The sequence below is a fragment of the Oncorhynchus nerka genome, linkage group LG13, assembly GCF_034236695.1.
Source record: "Oncorhynchus nerka isolate Pitt River linkage group LG13, Oner_Uvic_2.0, whole genome shotgun sequence".
Lineage (NCBI taxonomy): Eukaryota > Metazoa > Chordata > Actinopteri > Salmoniformes > Salmonidae > Oncorhynchus > Oncorhynchus nerka.
In genome coordinates, this window is record NC_088408.1 from 85084466 (window position 1) to 85103552 (window position 19087).

Here is a 19087-nt window from a genome sequence, read left to right on the forward strand (position 1 = left end):
ATTTACCGCCTGGTGATGACAATATAGTGTATATATAGTGTATATAAAACACAGGAAAATCGGCACTGGGCCTTTAAAACAGAATTACCTGGTTCCATTGCTAGATATGATGTGGCTCATTAATGTATCATCTGGGACTTACCAGCTAATGCAAACAATGACCACATACACATTTTGCAACAAAGGAGTCTCCATTTCCAATTATGTTATGGCTCAATTAACCACCCAATAAATATGTTTGTCTGGTGGAATTACAGATATTCTTACCTGACAATACAATAGTGCACAGGACCGTGTGCTTCAAGAAATCTCACATGTTAAACTGGAATCTCCTGACTTCCCCCTTGCACATTGCGTAGGAGTTGTCATGCAGGCTTTTTCTATAAGTGCTTCCTCCTTTTTAGTTTTTAATAACACACTGTCATACAGGGAGACAGATCTGTTCGACCTGAACTGTGAGAAAATGTTACTCACTGTGGTGTTGTGTTTACCTGTAATTTTTGTCCCGTGGAGCGACTCATTACCGACGAGACGACAGCCGGGTCCAGTCAACAACCGACCGATTATTGGTGCGTAAAAAAAAGAATAGTTTTTTGTTGTTGGGTAAAACGATTAAAAAATATATACAATATAGAAAAAACTAACAAATGGTATACAACGGTAAAAACATTACAAACAGTCAGAGGAATACCGACAATACATTATAAATACCTGTACAAAGATTGAGTTTTGATTGCTATGAGAAGAAGAACTTGTGTTAATATACAGCTAAATTGGTTTTCGACTCAAATGTACATGTATGAATATGGAATTTAGCTAAAAATAACAATTAGGTTGCATAGAGCAATAACTTTGTTTTGAAGAGGAATAAAGTCAATACATGCAAAATTGAAATTGTTATAGAATTTATATATTAATGAAAATGAATGGACTCTAAAGGCAGAAACTGAAGACAGTGATTTACTTTTGCTCATTATGTAGTCTACAGATACTCTCATCAAACTTCACTGGAACTTTTTGAGAAGTCCTGATGGATGGATACTGTTATGGACTGTAGCTTATAATGTCTGTATGTCCCACAGGAATTTTAACTCAAGAAGTAGAAGATGATGTGATGAAGCCGTTTGGAAAGACCTACATCCCTGCTTCCTATGTCAAGTATATAGAGTCAGCTGGAAGTAGAGTGGTACCTATCAGGTAGGCCGACATAAAGTTCTCAACTTCTCACTTTTGATAAGTATCCTTTTTCCTCTGTTTCATGGACAAAGCAAAATCCATACCCCAAGGGGGTACATACCAATATTACATCTACACTGCTCCTTTCAGATTTTCTCTATTTTTGCATATTCTTGATAGTGAATGTTATCAGATCTTCAACCAAAACGAAACTGGGTCATAAAGCAAGACAATGATCCAAAACACACAATCAATTCTAGATGAAAATGGCTAAAAGGCAACACATTTGATGTTTTGGTCCAGACCTTATCCCAATTGAGATGTTGTGGCGGGACTTCAAACGAACAGTTCATGCTTGAAAACCCACAAATGTAGCTGAGTTAAAGCAGTTCTGCATGGAAGAGAGGGCCAAAATTAATCCACAGTGACGTGAGAGACTGATCAACAACTACAGGAAGATGGGCCTCCCGGGTGGCGCAGTGGTCTAAGGCACTGCATTGCAATTGTGCTAGCTGTGCCACCAGAGATTCTGTGTACAAGCCCAGGCTCTGTCGCAGCTGGCTGCGACCGAGAGGCCCATGGGGCGGCGCACAATTGGTGCAGCGTCGTCCGGGTCAGGGAGGGTTTGGCTGGCAGGGAGGGTTTGTCTCATCGTGCACGGGCTGGGAGCTGACCAGGACGCCAGGTGTACGGGTTGGATGTGCATTGTGTCAAGAAGCAGTGCGGCTTGGTTGGGTTGTGTTTCGGAGTCCGTACAGGAGTTGCAGCGAATTGGTTACCACGAAATTGGGGAGAAAAAAAACTACAGGAGTCATTACAGCTAAAGGTGGCAACTGGTGACAACCAGTTATTGAGTGTAAGGGGACAATTCCTTTTTCACACAGGGGCATTGGGCATTGCATAACTTTGTTTATGAAATAAAGTAAATGTGTTGTTTGTTAAGTCAGGTCCCCTTGAGATAATATTAGGCTTTGGTTGACGATCTGATGACAATCACTATCAAACATGTGCAAAAGTAGAGAAAATTTGAGAGGGGGCACATCCTGGAAATAACATATTGAACATAGCAGCCTATAACTGTGCATGGCTGGTCATCCAAAATGTATTTCTCAAACCTTCAAAAGCTTTACCCCTTTTAATCAGTGCCTGTTCCTCTCCTACAGGTTGACTCAGAGTACTGCCGAGTATGAGAAGATTTTCAAGTCAATTAATGGGTAAGCTATTGTATTATAATTTCTTTCCTATATAGGAATTGTGTGTATTTGATTGTTTATACGTGATTGCAAACCAATGTAAAATGATTGATTGATTTATTGATTGATCAATCTCACAGCCTGCTACTCATCGGAGGTTCGTCAGATCTCGAGACGTCAGACTTTGCAAAGGTGGCAGGGATCTTCTACAGGCTTGCCCTCAAGGTCAGTGGTGCTGCTGAACAAAGCTGGCTACTGTCTGCCTATCTAACGCTCTGTAGGCCTCTTTTTACATCTGTCCATTTGATTGTATGTATGTTTACCATCAGTAAACATCTCACATTATCCCAAAAGTGTCTAATAGCCTGATGTGTTCCCTTGTTTCAGGCCAATGATGCTGGAGACTCCTTTCCTATTTGGGGCACATGTCTAGGGATGCAACTGCTGACTTGTCTGGTGGCTGGAGAGAACCTGTTGACCAAAACCACAGCTGAGAACATGGCCCTTCCCCTGAACCTCACCAAAGGTATGGCCCAATCCTTTCACACCTCTGTAGGGGAGTCAAGTGCTAAGAATAAGGTCAAGGATACGGTTTGGGACTGGGTCTGAAGCATAGACCGTATGGTTTGAAGACTTCCTTATGATGCACATGCTAAAATGGACCACTGGAGGGCAGAGAATACTGCCGATCAAGACAGAAGAAGAGTGGTCTTATGTCAACATTTCAATGAAGCTCATGAGGGAAACTACATCCTGACAACTCCCACACTTATTGTAAAACAGTTTCTATCTTCACGTAGAGTTTTGCTCCCTATGGTTGTAACCTAAAGAAGTACATTGGAATGTCTTTCCTCTCTTCCTGCAGAGGCCCATTCCAGTCAAATGTTCCAGGGGTTCCCCAGTGATATCATGAAGGCATTATCCCAGGAAGCTTTGACAGGGAATTTTCACCAATATGGAGTGACCATGAAGGTGCAATCAGATTTCAAATGAGTATTGGTTAGTGTACAGCTCTGTTGAACACAATATGACTCTGTACTGGTGTTGACCATTAACTCCTTTGCTTACAGACATTCAAGGAAAATGAGAAGTTACAAAGTTTCTTCTCCATCTTGTCCACGAACACAGCTGAAAATGGTGCCATCTTTGTCTCAACCATGGAAGGTATAATCAACTACAAGTAGAATTACAGTTTTAAATGTGTCATCCATTCAATGAATAAAATGGGCCTGTAACAGATCACAGTGATTTACATAGTTTTTTGCATAAAGCAGTTTGGGTGGGCTACATAATCTGTATGAGCTATGCTGTACATATGAATGGTTGTTATCATTGTAATAATTGTATTCACTAAATTGTATAGTGTAATGATACTATTGCTCTGATTGCTCACCACCAGGAAGGACGTCTAAGGAAATAGGGTGTAGTCTGCTCGCTGTCATAAGGTAACATGAGATCCTGTGTTGAGTTTGGAACTGTCTTCCCCCCCAGGGAGGACCTACCCCTTCTATGGGGTCCAGTGGCATCCTGAGGTGAACCGTTTCCAGTGGGACCCCAAACTCAACTTCCCCCACTCCTCAGACGCTGTACGCGTGGCCTCCCTACTGGCTGAGTTCTTTGTCAATGAAGGTGGGTAATCAGATCACACCTATTGAAGTTTAATCGTTGTGTTCTTTACAGTCAGACAGATACAGTATATTGTATTGTACATGTTATTTCATGACAGTGTAGTGTTAACTAGTGAGGTTTCGTAAATCGCAAAATTTGGCCTTTTGGATGCACAATACAGTTTTATTCTGTGTTAAAAGGCAGGAGAAGTATGCATCACTTCGACCAGCCTGAGGAAGAGGCCGTGTCACTCATATACAACTACACACCAACCTACGCTGGCAACTTCACTGGATACGAGCAGATCTACTTCTTCTGAGATGTTGAAGTTCTGCCCTCACAACTCTATAATTCATCCCTGATGTTATTATGGGATGTTATGAGAAGTTTACCATGGGCACTAATTGTTGTTGGGCGTAAATTGCTGGAGATTGCTGTTGGGTGTAAATTCTCATTGTTGAAATGAATTCAACCTTCTGGCCCAATCTCTGGCCCATTGACACTGAACAAAAATATAAACGCAACATGTAAAGTGTTGGTACCATATTTCATGAGCTGAAATAAAATATCCCAGAAATGTCCCTTTGCTAATTTTCCTTTGCATTTCTCCTTTGCCAAGATAATCCATCCACCTGACAGGTGTGGCAGATAAGCTGATTAAACAGCATGATCATTACACAGATGCACCTTGTACTGGGGACAATAAAAGGCCACTCTAAAAATGTCCAGTTTTGTCACACAACACAATACCACAGATGTCTCAAGTTTTGAGGGAGCGTGCAATTAGCATGCTGACTGCAGGAATGTCCACCAGAGCTGTTGCCAAAGAATTGAATGTTAATTTCTCTACCATAAGCCACTCAAGTCTTTTGAGAGAATTTGGCAGTATGTGCGGTTGTGAGGTGGCGAGCGGTTTGCTGATGTCAACTTTGTGAACAGAGTACCCCATGGTGGGGTTATGGTATAAGGTATAAGCTACAGACAACGAACACAGTTGCATTTTATCAATGGTCATTTGAATGCACAGAAATACCGTGACAAGATCCCGAGGCACATTTTTTAAGGAATATGTGACCAACAGATGCATATCTGTTTTCCCAGTCATGTGAAATTAATAGATTAGGGCCTTTTGCATTTATTTAAATTGCCTGATTTCCTTATATGAACTGTAACTAAAGTAACATCTTTGAAATTGTTGCAGGCTGCGTTAATATTTTTGTTCAGTATAATAACATCGTATGCGAGCCTACGACCGACCAATCCATCCAGTCTTAGAGCTCTCATGTAGTGTTGTAGTGTATCTAGTCGTGATGTGTGTTTTGTCCTATTTAAAAAAAAAATCCCCGCCCCAAGCCCCCGTTCTCTTTTGACTTTTTATAGGCTGACATTGTAAAAAATAATTTGTTCTTAACTGACTTGCCTAGTTAAATAAAACAAATAAAAAATCCACCCGCGCCGTCACAACACAAGGAATGTGGTCAGCAACGGGTCGTCACTAGTTACCACAGCCACAAAGACAAACCCCGCCTATTTCTACAATATGTCTTCTTAAAATTAGATTTGAATCCTAACCATATCATTTACCCTAACCTTAAATACACTGCTAACCTTATGCCTAATCCTAACCTTAAATGAAGACCAAAAAGCACATTTATTTTTTCATTTTTTTTAACAACATAACCAATCTTTACTTTATGGCTGTCCTATCTAGTGGAAACATTCCAAGTGGGGCCAGGGCAGGTAGCGATTGGACCATCTGGATGTCTATCGCTTTTTTTTTTGGGGGGGGCAGTTATATACAGATGCTGGGTCAGTTATATACAGTCATTGGTTTGAAGCAGCTTGCGAATATATCCAATTATTGAAGGGTAAATCAGTGGTAGCCTATTTAATTGAACTGTGGAAGGCTGGAATTTATTTTCGAAGTTAGCAACGACATCAGTATCTTAAAGATGAACCGCAACCGCCGTGTAAATTATCGCTCCATTTTGCCTTTACGCCAAGAACTTTACTGATAGGCTACATTTAGCGCCATACGGTGTTTTTATTGGATATATGCTATATTTTCTATTTTGGACTGGATATCGAATCATACGGTGATTTGAATACAGCAAACTGCAGGATCAACCGTTTGTTGATAAACACGAATCCTTTCTCATACAGGACCACCTCCGGTGCATTGATGCACCCGTTTCAGTGGTTTAACGGTGAGCGTTAATTTTTCTCTCTGATGTTGACCGAAATTGTATGTGTTAAATGCGAAGGACTATTCGACTCTTAATTCAAGGGTTATTGGACTATAAAATAAAAACAACTTAATTTATTATATTTGGTTGATATTTTTTAATTTGGCAAGAATGAAGGAGATTAAATACATACATATTTTTTTGCAATACAAGGTATGGTCGTTTTCTTTAATTGTATTAGCCTACAGTTGAATATATTTGTGCCACTATGGCTTTCAAGTGGGATTGGTTAAATTTAAATGGCAATATTGAAACTGGTAGTCTAGGCTATCAATCCATTATTTATTCACACAGTCATATTCTATTTATTCAGTGCTCTTGCTATCAACGTTTATTGACTATAGGGGATCCACTCAAACTGGTCTTGACCTGTATTGCTATTTCAATAATTCATCCCTTCATTATTTGTCATGTAATCTCATTGCTTTCTTATTGCTGCTTGATGTTCCTTGTTCATGATTCTTCCCATCCTCTTCATCTTTCATGTAATCTCATTGATTCTCTTAGAAAGAGCTATGGTGAACTTCAAACTGGTGTTTGTTGGAGAATGAAGGTGTTTAGAATTCACAACATTTCTTCATTCTCATAATGGTCCAGTGTTTGGCTAGTTCGAGTATTTGTACCTTTTTTAAAAACATTTATTTTGCAGCACACTAATTTTTGAATTTATAAACTATGAATATAGATTGGAGTGCACATGTTATTCTGAGATATCTTGGACTGAATATCATGCCTAGATCTATAAAATATATTCAGCCACTGTTTGACAAAAATGGACGTTTGGAAGATGTTTAAAAATAAAATAAACACGTTTCTGATATTAAAGGCTCCATCAGGCTGCAGTCCAAGACAAGGTATGCCAGACCGTTTGGCCTCCTGAATGTCATGCCAAACACTCCTCACAATATCAGCGTTGTTTCCCATGGCCTTGACATAACCTTTCGTGACATTTAGTGATGATTGAATTTGAGGAGGAGAATCTCCACACTCAGCCAATACCAGGATCTATTACTATATATTTAGGTCACAATACAGAGGTGATTTGTATTCCTGGAGAGTTACTGTATATCTCTATAGCCATAATAACATGACAATGACAAAGGAGCTGGAAGTGGAACCAGACTGGCAACCAAGCAAGTATATCCTCATTCTGTAGGTCAGGAGATTGGAATTCCATGCAACTACAGGAGGCCTACAAAATGTTACCTGCTGTAGCCAGGAACGATAGGATACAGAAAAAACATATGCTAGTAAGTTGGCTGATACCACATTACATGTATCTACTAGTATTCGGCATCACTAAATGCCATCTATGGCAGTATACAGCTGGTTTTGAAATCCTAACATGCTCCCCAAATTAGAATACTTATGATCGGAGGATTTTTAAGAGCAGGTGCAGAGGGTGGACCTTCAGCAACCCTCATGGCTGGGCTAGATAAGTGGTTGTTTCTAGTGTCTTACATGTACTGTACACAGACTGATTTGCGTGTGGTTCTCATCTTTTATTTTTCTTGAAAGCACAGATGAATGCTTGTGCTCATGTGAGCTGATTAATATTTGATTGAAGCTCTGTCTGTAAAAGGAGGCAGCAGTAAAAGCCTTGTGTGAGTGTAGTCCTCAAACCTCTCCTTAAATCTGCAAAAGTCATTACTACCCACTACCCAAGCCTTTACCTTTTATGAAAATGTTAATGGCTCATTGAGAAATCAACTCTGTTCTAGAATGAGAACATTAGTGTCAGTTTTAGATTTACAATGTTAGGAGCAGTTCTGGACTGAGAATGTTAGAGCAGGGGAACGGTTTTAGAATGAGACTGTCAGAACATGAGAACAGTTTTAGATTCAGAATATATAACAGCAGGAGAACAGTTATGCATTCAGAATGTTAAAGCAGGGTTTTCTATGCATCATCTGGCTCTGGTGCCATGGCAACGGGGGTCCCTCTGGAGAGTGCCAATATAGGTCATTGGTCATGGGGGGCTCCTCTCACAGTCAGTTAGCTAGTGCACGCACACACACATACAGAGACATTCATGTACGACCCACATTTGAGTCTGAGTGCAGAGGCATTGCAGGTGATATGTTTCATCAACTGTGAACAGATATGAATACACAGACAAGGACTCTCTTTCGACTTCTCTCTCTCAATGAGACTGTGAAGAGCTTTCTCTCTCTTTACCTCTTTTTCTCTCTTTAGCCCCCCCTCATGAAACAACCTCTGTCACACACACACACACACACACACACACACACACACACACACACAGAGAGGGCCATGTCTAATAGACGTCCCCTTAACAGAGGAATAAGATTGCTGGGTGAGTCACCTTGTGTGTGTTCAGAACTAGACCAACATAATGATCTTTATCCAGTTTACCACTGTTCTCTATGATTCTCCAGTCTCCTTTTGACATGTCCAGATATGATGAGAATGCTATAACCACACAGAAACAGTGTCACGACACCAACCAAAAACAAAGAGACTATCAACCTGGTCTCATTCAAGACAGTAACCCTAATCCGCCTAGAGTTCAGCTGTAGAGGAGTGTATAGCTGGTGTGTGTGTGTCACTGGCATATTGCATGAAAAACATTGATGACAGTAAATCTCAGTGAGATAAAAATAATGGTGTTCCAAAATTCCATCTAGACACCGTTTCCCTAGAGCATACGAAAAACGACACGTACCTCGGCCTAAACATCAGCGTCACAGGTAACTTCCACAAAGCTGTGAACGATCTGAGAGACAAGGCAAGAACGGCCTTCTATGCCATCAAAAGGAACATAAAATTCAACATACCAATTAGGATCTGGCAAAAAATACTTAAATCAGTTATAGAACACATTGCCATTTATGGTTGTGAGGTTTGGGGTCCACTCACCAACCAAGAATTCACAAAATGGGACAAACACCAAATTGAGACTGCATGCAGAATTCTGCAAAAATATCCTCTCTGTACAACGTAAAACACCAAGTAATGCATGCAGAGCAGAATTCGGCATATGATCAAAATGCAGAAAAGAGCCGTTCAATTCTACAACCACCTAAAATGAAGCGATTCCCAAACCTTCCATAACAAAGCCATCACCTACAGAGAGATGAACCTGGAGAAGAGTCCCCTAAGCAAGCAGGTCATGGGACTCTGTTCACAAGCACAAACAGACCCCACAGAACCCCAGGACAACAACACAATTGGACCCAACCAAATCATGAGAAAACAAAAAGATCATTACTTGACACATCGGAAAGAATTAACAAAAAAACATAGCAAACTAGAACGCTATTTGGCCCTAAACAGAGACTGCACTGTGGCAGAATACCTGACCACTGTGACTGGCCCAAACTTAAGGAAAGCTTTGACTATGTTCAGACTCAGTAAGCATAGTCTTGCTATTGAGAAAGACCTTAGGCAGCCCTGGCAATCAAGAGATGACAGGCTATGTGCACACTGCCCATAAAATGAGGTGGAAACTGAGCTGCACTTCCTAATCTCCTGCCAAATGTATGACCATATTACAGACTCATATTTCCCTCAGATTACACAGATCCACAAAGAATTAAACAACAAATCCAATTTTGATAGACTCTCATATCTATTGGGTGAAACACCACAGTGTGCCATCACAGCAGCAATATTTGTGACCGGTTGCCACAAGAGAAGGGCAACCAGTGAAGAACAAACACTATTGTAAATACAACCCATATTTATGTTTATATATTTTCCCTTTTGTACTTTAACTATTTGCACATTATATGATATTTGAAATCTCTTTTATTTTTTTGGAACTTTTGTGAGTGTAATGTTTACTGTTCATTTTTATCGTTTATTTCACATGAGCTTTTTTTATCTACTTCACTTGCTTTGGCAATGTTAACATATGTTTCCCATGCCAATAAAGCCTCTTAAATTGAATTGAGAGAGAGAGAGAGCGCTTACTTTGTTTTCTTTCGTTTTGATGAGTTATTATAAATACATCAGAGGTCAATGAATTAACAGTCTGTCTCATGGAACAATATCTCTGATTTAATTAAAATGCCACCAAAAACTTTCTGTGAATTGAAATGGCTCTAGTTCAAACTTGCAGTAGGGTTCATTTGACCTGGCTCACACAAAGACCTCTCTGTCAGCCTACCCGTGTCTCATTAAATCTCCACGGTCAGCCTTCCTCTCTCCCCCACAGTTCCTCTCCTTGTCCCGGTTCTATCTCCCCCCCTGACCTTAAACTGATCATCGACCGACTTGAATGCTTCAGTGATAATGTGGTCTAATAGACACACACATACTGCACACACAGATGGGCTACAGACAACACACCCACGTGGGCGGACAAACCTTCTCTGCGTGGATTTCATTGGTGAATATATGCGCATAAAAATAGAATCAAATGATCTCATAGTTCTATTTCTATGTAGATGCGTGTCTTTGATGTGTAAGTAGCAATTTAGGGGGAACGGCCAGAGTAGTCCCTCAACCCTGCCGTTAACGGGCAAGCACACTACATCCTGAAACAGAAAGGTCTTGGCAGAAGCATTAGTACACTTCTCTGTCCTATTCAACAACTCATGTCCACCAGCCTTGGAATTGGACATTCTCTTTGTCTCCTTGGCCTGTTCTTCTGAGTTGATTTCATTTAAATGCAGTTGACCAACACCTTTCAGGAACTTGTATGTTTTATCAGAGTATTCCCTTGTTTGTCTTTCTCAATCAAGGCTTCCTGCAGACATCAAGTCATTTTTCCCAAACAATGCTGCCAAATAGAGGACTCAATATTGTCCTGAGAAATGTAAACCACTTTAAATTGACACGAAGTAAAGGCCCTGATGTGTAAAATAGTTAGACCTTTCTCAGTGTTTGATGAAAGAGTGTCTTTGTGGATATTTTGGGAAGGCGTAGAAACATCAAAGCTACATGATGTCATTCATGTCTTCCAAGACATTGTGCATTATTTATAAATCAGTTAGTCAGATCTAATCTATATTCTCCTATTAATATGGTTTATTTTATTGCAAAACAAGAAAGGAATTTAAATTAATTGAACAGCTTAAATTGCTTTGTCAACAATGCCATTATGTCTTATTTTCTCGGTTTTATCAAACCATTAGTTATGTTGTAAGTCTTAGAAATCAGGATATGCCCTGTATGATGTCGACTAGTTGCCTAGATACCGTTGTGTTGTGTACCATTGTCTTGGAGCAGAGATGGAGCCATGTTCTTTCATGGAGCGTAGACGCCATGTTCTTTAATAGAATGGCGATTGCATGGTCTTTCATGGAGCAGCGATGCCATGGTCGTTGTACTTTCTTTGAGAGAGAGTGAGGTATAGACAGGGGTGTGTGTGTGTGTGGTCTGTGTGTGCGTGCTTACGTCTGTATCAGAGGTGGACACAGCTACAGCACTGGCAACCCTGACCCTCAGCTGTGATGTCAGTGTGTGTGTGTCTATAGTCTAAACCCTATATTTATTACCTTTTAACATGCCTCTGTGCTCTCAAAATTGTACTTGTTGCCTCTGCAGGATGCCTCTTAATTCTCAGCACTGTGAGGGTGCTGAATGTGTCAGATTATAACTGTGTGCTTCATCCCTCTAGGGTGTTTATTTGGTTCTAACACGGTACACTGTGCATGTGTACTTTATCATCTTTGGACGATGCCTCTTTAACACTATTCTTGTCCCAATGGTGTTTCTATGGTCATAACACTACACTTGTCCCCTGTGTAGGGTGCTACTATGTTCTAAACACTTTTCTCGTCCCCTGTGTAGGGTGCTTCTGTGGTCTGGGACTGGTCTACTCCAACAAGTCGTGCACCATGCCTCCCATCACCTTCCAGGACCTGCCCCTCAACATCTACATGATCATCTTCGGAACAGGCATCTTCATCTTCATCCTCAGCCTCATCTTCTGCTGTTACTTCATCAGGTGAACTTTGTACAGAGTGGAATAGAATAGTGGGTCAGAGAGCCTGTTGGCTGCAGGGTAAGAGACATTCACACAGACATGCTGTCAGAGCGGTCCACATGCTCACCTCTGTGATACCTTTTCCTGTTAAGAGAGAGAGAGCTGACATTTCCTTCTGTTGACAATGAACTCTCTGATAAGCTGAGGGGACAACTGTGAGGAAATGAGGCGGCAGGAAGCTGCCTGCCACAGTGTGAGGACAGACTTCACTGGAACTAGGGGAGTGGGGTTCAACGTAACACCCTTGAGAACACCAAAACCCAATGTATATTCAAATCAAGTCAAATTTTATTTCTCACATACACATGGTTAGCAGATGTTAATGCGAGTGTAGCGAAATGCTTGAGCTTCTAGTTCCGACAATGCAGTAATAACCAACGAGTAATCTAACCTAACAATTTCACAACAACTGTACATGTGACTTAAGTGTGTAGCGGTATTGTATTTTCTGTATTGTTATATGGTGGTAGGCTAAAGTATACAGTGCCAGTCAAAGGTTTGGACACACCTACTCATTCAAGGTTTTTTTTCTTTATTTGTACTATTTTCTACATTGTAGAACAATAGTGAAGACATCAAAACTATGAAATAACACATGGAATCACATAGTATTAAACAAATCAAAATATAAACTCCGCTAAAGAAAGAAACATCCCTTTTTCAGGACCCTGTCTTTCAAAGATAATTCATAAAACTCCAAATAACTTCACAGATCTTCATTGTAAAGGGTTTAAACACTGTTTCCCATGCTTGTTCAATGAACCATAAACAATTAATGAACATGCACCTATGGAACGGTCGTTAAGACACTAACAGCTTACAGACGGAAGGAAATTAAGGTCATAGTTATGAAAACATCGGACACTAAAGAGGCCTGTCTACTGACTCTGAAAAACAGCAAAAAAAAGATGCCCAGGGACCCTGCTCATCTGCGTGAACGTGCCTTACGCATGCTGCAAGGAGGCATGAGGAATGCAGAAAAAATTGCAATGTCTGTACTGTGAGACGCCTAAGACAGCGCTACAGGGAGACAGGACAGACAGCTGATCATCCTCGCAGTGGCATACCACGTGTAACAACACCTGCACAGGATCGGTACATCCGAACATCACACCTGCGGGACAGGTACAGGATGGCAACAACAACTGCCCGAGTTACACCAGGAACGCACAATCCCTCCATTAGTGCTCAGACTGTCCTCAATAGGCTGAGAGAGGCTGGACTGAGGGCTTGTAGGACTGTAGTAAGGCAGGTCCTCACCAGACATCACTGGCAACGTTGTTGCCTATGGGCACAAACCCACCGTCGCTGGACCAGACAGAACTGGCAAAAAAGTGCTCTTCACTGTCGAGTCACGGTTTTGTCTCACCAGGGGTGATGGTCGGATTCGCGTTTATCGTTGAAGGAATGAGCATTACACCGAGGCCTGTACTCTGGAGCGGGATCGATTTGGAGGTGGAGGGTCCATCGTAGTCTGGGGCGATGTGTCACAGCATCATCGGACTAAGCTTGTTGTAATTGCAGGCAATCTCAACGTTGTGCGTTACAGGGAAGACATCCTCCTCCCTCATGTGGTATCCTTCCTGCAGGCTCATCCTGACATGACCCTCCAGCATGACAATGCCACCAGCCATACTGCTCCTTCTGTGCGTGATGTCCTGCAAGACAGGAATGTCGGTGTTCTGCCATGGCCAGTGAAGAGCCCGCGTCTGAATCCCAGTGAGCATGTCTGGGACCTGTTGGATCGGAGGGTGAGGGCTAGGGCCATTCCCCCAGAAATGTCTGGGAACTTGCAGGTGCCTTGGTAGAAGAGTGGGGTAACATCCCACAGCAAGAACTGGCAAATCTGGTGCAGTCCATGTGGAGGAGATGCACTGCAGTACTTAGTATCTGGTGTTCCCGCTCAGCCCAGTCAAAACTGTTCGCTGCTCTGGCCCCCCAATGGTGGAACAAACTCCCTCACGACGCCAGGACAGCGGAGTCAATCACCACCTTCCGGAGACACCTGAAACCCCACCTCTTTAAGGAATACCTAGGATAGGATAAAGTAATCCTTCTCACCCCCCCCCCCCCCCTTAAAAGATTTAGATGCACTATTGTAAAGTGGCTGTTCCACTGGATGTCATAAGGTGAACGCACCAATTTGTAAGTCGCTCTGGATAAGAGCGTCTGCTAAATGACTTAAATGTTAAATGTAATGGTGTGGCCACCAGCTGCATTGACTGTTACTTTTGATTTTGACCCCCCTTTGTTCAGGGACACATTGTTCAATTTCTGTTAGTCACATGTATGTGGAACTTGTTCAGTTGATGTCTCATTTGAATCTTGTTATGTTCATACAAATATTTACACATGTTAAGTTTGATGAAAATAAACGCAGTTGACAGTGAAAGTATGTTTCTTTTTTTGTTGAGTTCATTTTATATTTGAGATTCTTCAAAGTAGCCAACCTTTGCCTTGATGACACGCTGTTGGCATTCTCTTAACCAGCTTCATGAGCTAGTCTCCTGGAATGCATTTGTTAAAAGTTAATTTGTGGAATTTCTTTACTTCTTAAAGTGTTTGAGCCAATCAGTTGTGTTGTGACAAAGTAGGGGTGGTATACAAAGGATAGCCCTATATGGTAAAATACCAAGTCCATATTATGGCAAGAACAGCTCAGATTAGCAAAGAAAAATGTCAGTCCCTCATTACTTTAAGACAAGAAGGTCGGTCAATCTGGAAAATGTCAAGAACTTTGAAATTTTCTTCAAGTGCAGTCGCAAAAACCATCAAGCACTATGATGAAACTGGCTCTCACGAGGACTGCCACAGGAAAGGAAGACCCAGAGTTACCTCTGCTACAGAGGATAAGTTTATTAGAGTTACCAGTCTCAGAAATTGCAGTCCAAATAAATCTTCACAGAGTTCATGTAACTACACATCTCAACATCAACTGTTCATTAGAGACTGCATGAACTAGGCCTTCATGGTCCAATTGCTGCAACAACAAAAAAACTACTAAAGGACACCAGTAAGAAGAGACTTGCTTCGGGCCAAGAAACACAATGGACATTAGACCGATGGAAAACCCGTCCTTTGGTCTGATCTGTCCAAATTCTAGATTTTTGGTTCCAACCGCTGTGTCTTTCTGAGATGCAGAGTAGGTGAATGGATGATCTCTGCATGTGTAGTTCCCACTGTGAAGCATGGAGGAGGAGGTGTGGGGGTGCTTTGCTGGTGACACTGTCCATGATTTATTTAGAATTCAAGGCACACATAACCAGCATGGCTACCACAGAATTCTGCAGTGATACGCCATCCCATCTGGTTTGCACTTAGTGGGACTGTCATTTGTTTTTCAACAGGACAATGGCCCAAAACACCTCCAGGCTGTGTAAGGGCTTTTTGACCAAGAAGGAGAGTGATGGAGTGCTGCATCAGATGACCTGGTCTCCACAATCACCCAACCTCAACCCAATTGAGATGGTTTGGGATGAGTTGGACCGCAGAGTGAAGGAAAAGCAGACAAGAAGTGCTCAGCATACAGTTGAAGTCGGGAAGTTTACATACACCTTTGCCAAATACATTTAAACTCAGTTTTTCACATTTCCTGACATTTAATCTTAGTAAACATTTCCTGTCTTAGGTCAGTTAGGATTACCACTTTATTTTAAGAATGTGAAATGTCAGAACAATAGTAGAGAGAAATTATTTATTTCAGCTTTTATTTCTTTCATCACATTTCCAGTGGGTCAGAAGTATACATTCACTCAATTCGTATTTGGTAGCATTGCCTTTAAATTGTTTAGCGTGGTCAAACGTTTTGGGTATCCTTCCACAAACTTCCCACAATAAGTTGGGTGAATTTTGGCCCATTCCTCCTGACAGAGCTGGTGAAACTGAGTCAGGTTTGTAGGCCTCCTTGCTCGCACATGCTTTTTCAGTTCTGCCCACAAATCTTCTATGGGATTGAGGTCAGGACTTTGTGATGGCCACTCCAATACCTTGACTTTGTTGTCTTTAAGCCATTTTGCTACAACTTTGGAAGTTTGCTTGGGGTAATTGTCCATTTGGAAGACCCATTTGCGACCAAGCTTTAACTTCCTGACTGATGTCTTGAGATGTTGCTTCAATATATCCACATAATTCCCCTTCCTCATGAAGCCCTCTATTTTGTGAAGTGCACCAGTCCCTCCTACAGCAAAGCACCCGCACAACATGATGCTGCCACCCCCCTGCTCCACAGTTGGGATGGTGTTCTTCGACTTGCAGGCCTCCCCCTTTTTCCTCCAAACACAACGATGGTCATTATGGCCAACCAGTTATATTTTTGTTTCATCAGACCAGAGGATATCTCTCCAAAAAGTACAATCTTTGTCCCCATGTGCAGTTGCAAACCGTAGTCTGGCTTTTTTATGGCGGTTTTGGAGCAGTGGCTTCTTCCTTGCTGAGCGGCCTTTCGGGTTATGTCGACATAGGACTCGTTTTACTGTGGATATAGATACCTTTGTACCGGTTTCCTCCAGCATTCACAAGGTCCTTTGCTGTTGTTCTGGGATTGATTTGCAGTTTTCACACCAACGTACGTTCATCTTTAGGAGACAGAACGCATCTCCTTCCTAAGCGGTATGACGGCTGCGTGGTCCCATTGTGTTTAAACTTGCGTACTATTGTTTGTACAGATGAACGTGGTACCTTCAGGCGTTTGGAAATTCCTCCCAAGGATGAACCAGACTTGTGGAGGTCTACAATTATTACATTTTTTACCCCATGATGTCAAGCAAAGAGGCACTGAGTTTGAAGTTAGGCATTGAAATACATCCACAGGTACACCTCCAATTGACTCAAATCATGTCAATTAGCCTATCACAAGCTTCTAAAGCCATGACATAATTTTCTGGAATTTTCTAAGCTGTTTAAAGGTACAGTCAACTTGGTGTATGTAAACTTTTGACCCACTGGAATTATGATACAGTGAAATAATCTGTCTAATCAATTGTTGGAAAAATGACTTGTGTCATGCACAAAGTAGATGTCCTAACTGACTTGCCGAAACTATAGTTTGTTAACAAGAAATGTATGGAGTGGTTGAAAAATGAGTTTTAACGACTCCAACCTAAGTTTAGGTTCTGACTTCAACTGTATGTGGGAACTCCTTCAAGACTGTTGGAAAAGCATTCCAGTTGAAGTCAAGAGTGTGCAAAGCTGTCATCATGGCAAAGGGTGGCTACTTTGAAGAATTTCAAAGCAAAACATTTTGGGGGTTTGTTTAACCCTTTTTGGTTACTACATGATTCCATATGTGTTATTTCATAGTTTTGATGTCTTCACTATTATTCTACAATGTAGAAAATAGTCCAAATAAAGAAAAACACTGGAATGAGTAGGTGTGTCAACTTTTGACTGGTACTTTATATTCCCACTCAATACACAATGACAGTTGCTGCTGTTAGTGTTGGGTTGGAACATAAGCCTTAGTGAAAGAAAAGGAAAGAAATGCATTCTCCACAGTGTCATCTGGCAATAATGATACCTGTCATCCAGGCTGAGGGTCCATTGTAATAAGCTGGGGTTCATTTAACAACAAAACAAAATAGCTCTGACTGGAAGAATCTAGGAGAAATCATATAAACCGCTTCCAGACTAATCTCAGATAGACATGGTATTTCATTTCACTTTGTATTTTGTGTATGGTTGTAAATCATTTGTTCTATATTCATCAGAGTAGAAAGCGAGGGAGAGAGGGTAGTCAATAGAGAAGTGGGGATATTGTCATTGTTCTGACAACTTGGTTAATATTTTTTGAGCAAGTGTGAACGATGGACTGTTTAATTAACTGCCATTTTTGAATATGAACTCCTAAGACTGCAGACAAGGGTATATGATTCTCTGTATGGCCAAGTCAATATTTACCTGTAGATAATGAATCACATTGTCAAAGCCAAATTGTTACACACACGCACACATAATGAGTGCACTGTGCTTCCCAGGCCCCTAAATAATTTCCCAACTCAAACAATGGAGAGCAGATCTCTATCACTTCGCTAACTGCGTCTCTTATGTTTTGGGGTCCTTGCTATGGCTTTTTTTTTTTTTTTTTTTTTTTTTTACGCTTGTGCGTTTGTGTGTGTGTGTGTGCGTGCGTGTGCGCATTTAATCTGCCCCAAAATGACAGGACATTTATATGTAGCCCAGCCAAGCACTATAGTTGTTGTTTTGACCAATTTAGTGTTGTTGATGACTGATAACATTGCACCATGTAGAACAATGTGAGGATATTTGCTTTATATACATGGTGTTTTCCCAGGCCTTAAAGAATGTAGTGAACTGGGTAGACACGTGCACACGGTACAGTGAAATGGCTGCTTGCTAACTCCTCAACAACGGACTACAATAACAAAAAACATTCCAAATACAGAAGTAAAAAAGTAACAAGTAGAAAGAAAATGTACACCAGTGGCGGTCGGCGCTAAGATGAGGGAGGAGGATTCTTTTTTTTTTACGAGCGTGACCTTATTTCTGTTACAGCATATTGGATGACTGTCATTCATATTCCATTCACCCAGTTCACTGTAACATCGATAGCTTTAGGCTTCTACATGATACTCAAATTTTCCCTGTACCCATCATGAGGTTGCTACAACCTAGCCTATGACTGAACGTTTACAAAGTAGGTGCACAGGTCGAGAGAAATGTGAGTAATCAAGGTAAGAGACATTGACACATTCAATACCGCGTTGAACACTCTGGCCTGCATCTAGCTGATCTAGGGTGTAATCATTAGTCCCACAGTTGCAAATGTGAGTTTCTATTGGACAAATTCAGGTATGTTTATCCCCGTTTCGTTCCATTTGCTTCCATTTAAGAAATGTTTTTCGCCTGTCTGTGACCAGGCGAAAAAACACTTTCCAAGCCAAACCTTCATG

The 19087-nt window shown here is 41.2% G+C and overlaps 2 protein-coding genes across 2 annotated transcripts in view; both read left to right on the plus strand.

The window, feature by feature from the left end:
- The first annotated feature begins 404 nt into the window (after positions 1-404).
- On the plus strand, positions 405-4558 carry LOC115140607 (gamma-glutamyl hydrolase). Its single transcript, XM_029678956.2, has 9 exons — positions 405-569; positions 1083-1197; positions 2340-2390; positions 2510-2594; positions 2757-2895; positions 3235-3341; positions 3440-3533; positions 3861-3998; positions 4178-4558. The coding sequence occupies exons 1-9, from the start codon at positions 464-466 to the stop codon at positions 4294-4296; spliced, it is 954 nt and encodes a 317-aa protein (XP_029534816.1). The 5' UTR covers positions 405-463; the 3' UTR covers positions 4297-4558.
- A 92-nt stretch (positions 4559-4650) lies between these two features.
- rnf122 (ring finger protein 122) overlaps positions 4651-19087 on the plus strand; it is a 20329-nt gene continuing 5892 nt past the window's right edge. The window contains exons 1-2 of the mRNA XM_029678609.2: positions 4651-6184; positions 11984-12140. Coding sequence (XP_029534469.1) covers positions 6160-6184; positions 11984-12140 — 182 coding nt within the window. The 5' untranslated portion in view covers positions 4651-6159. The remainder of the gene's footprint in view (positions 6185-11983; positions 12141-19087) is intronic.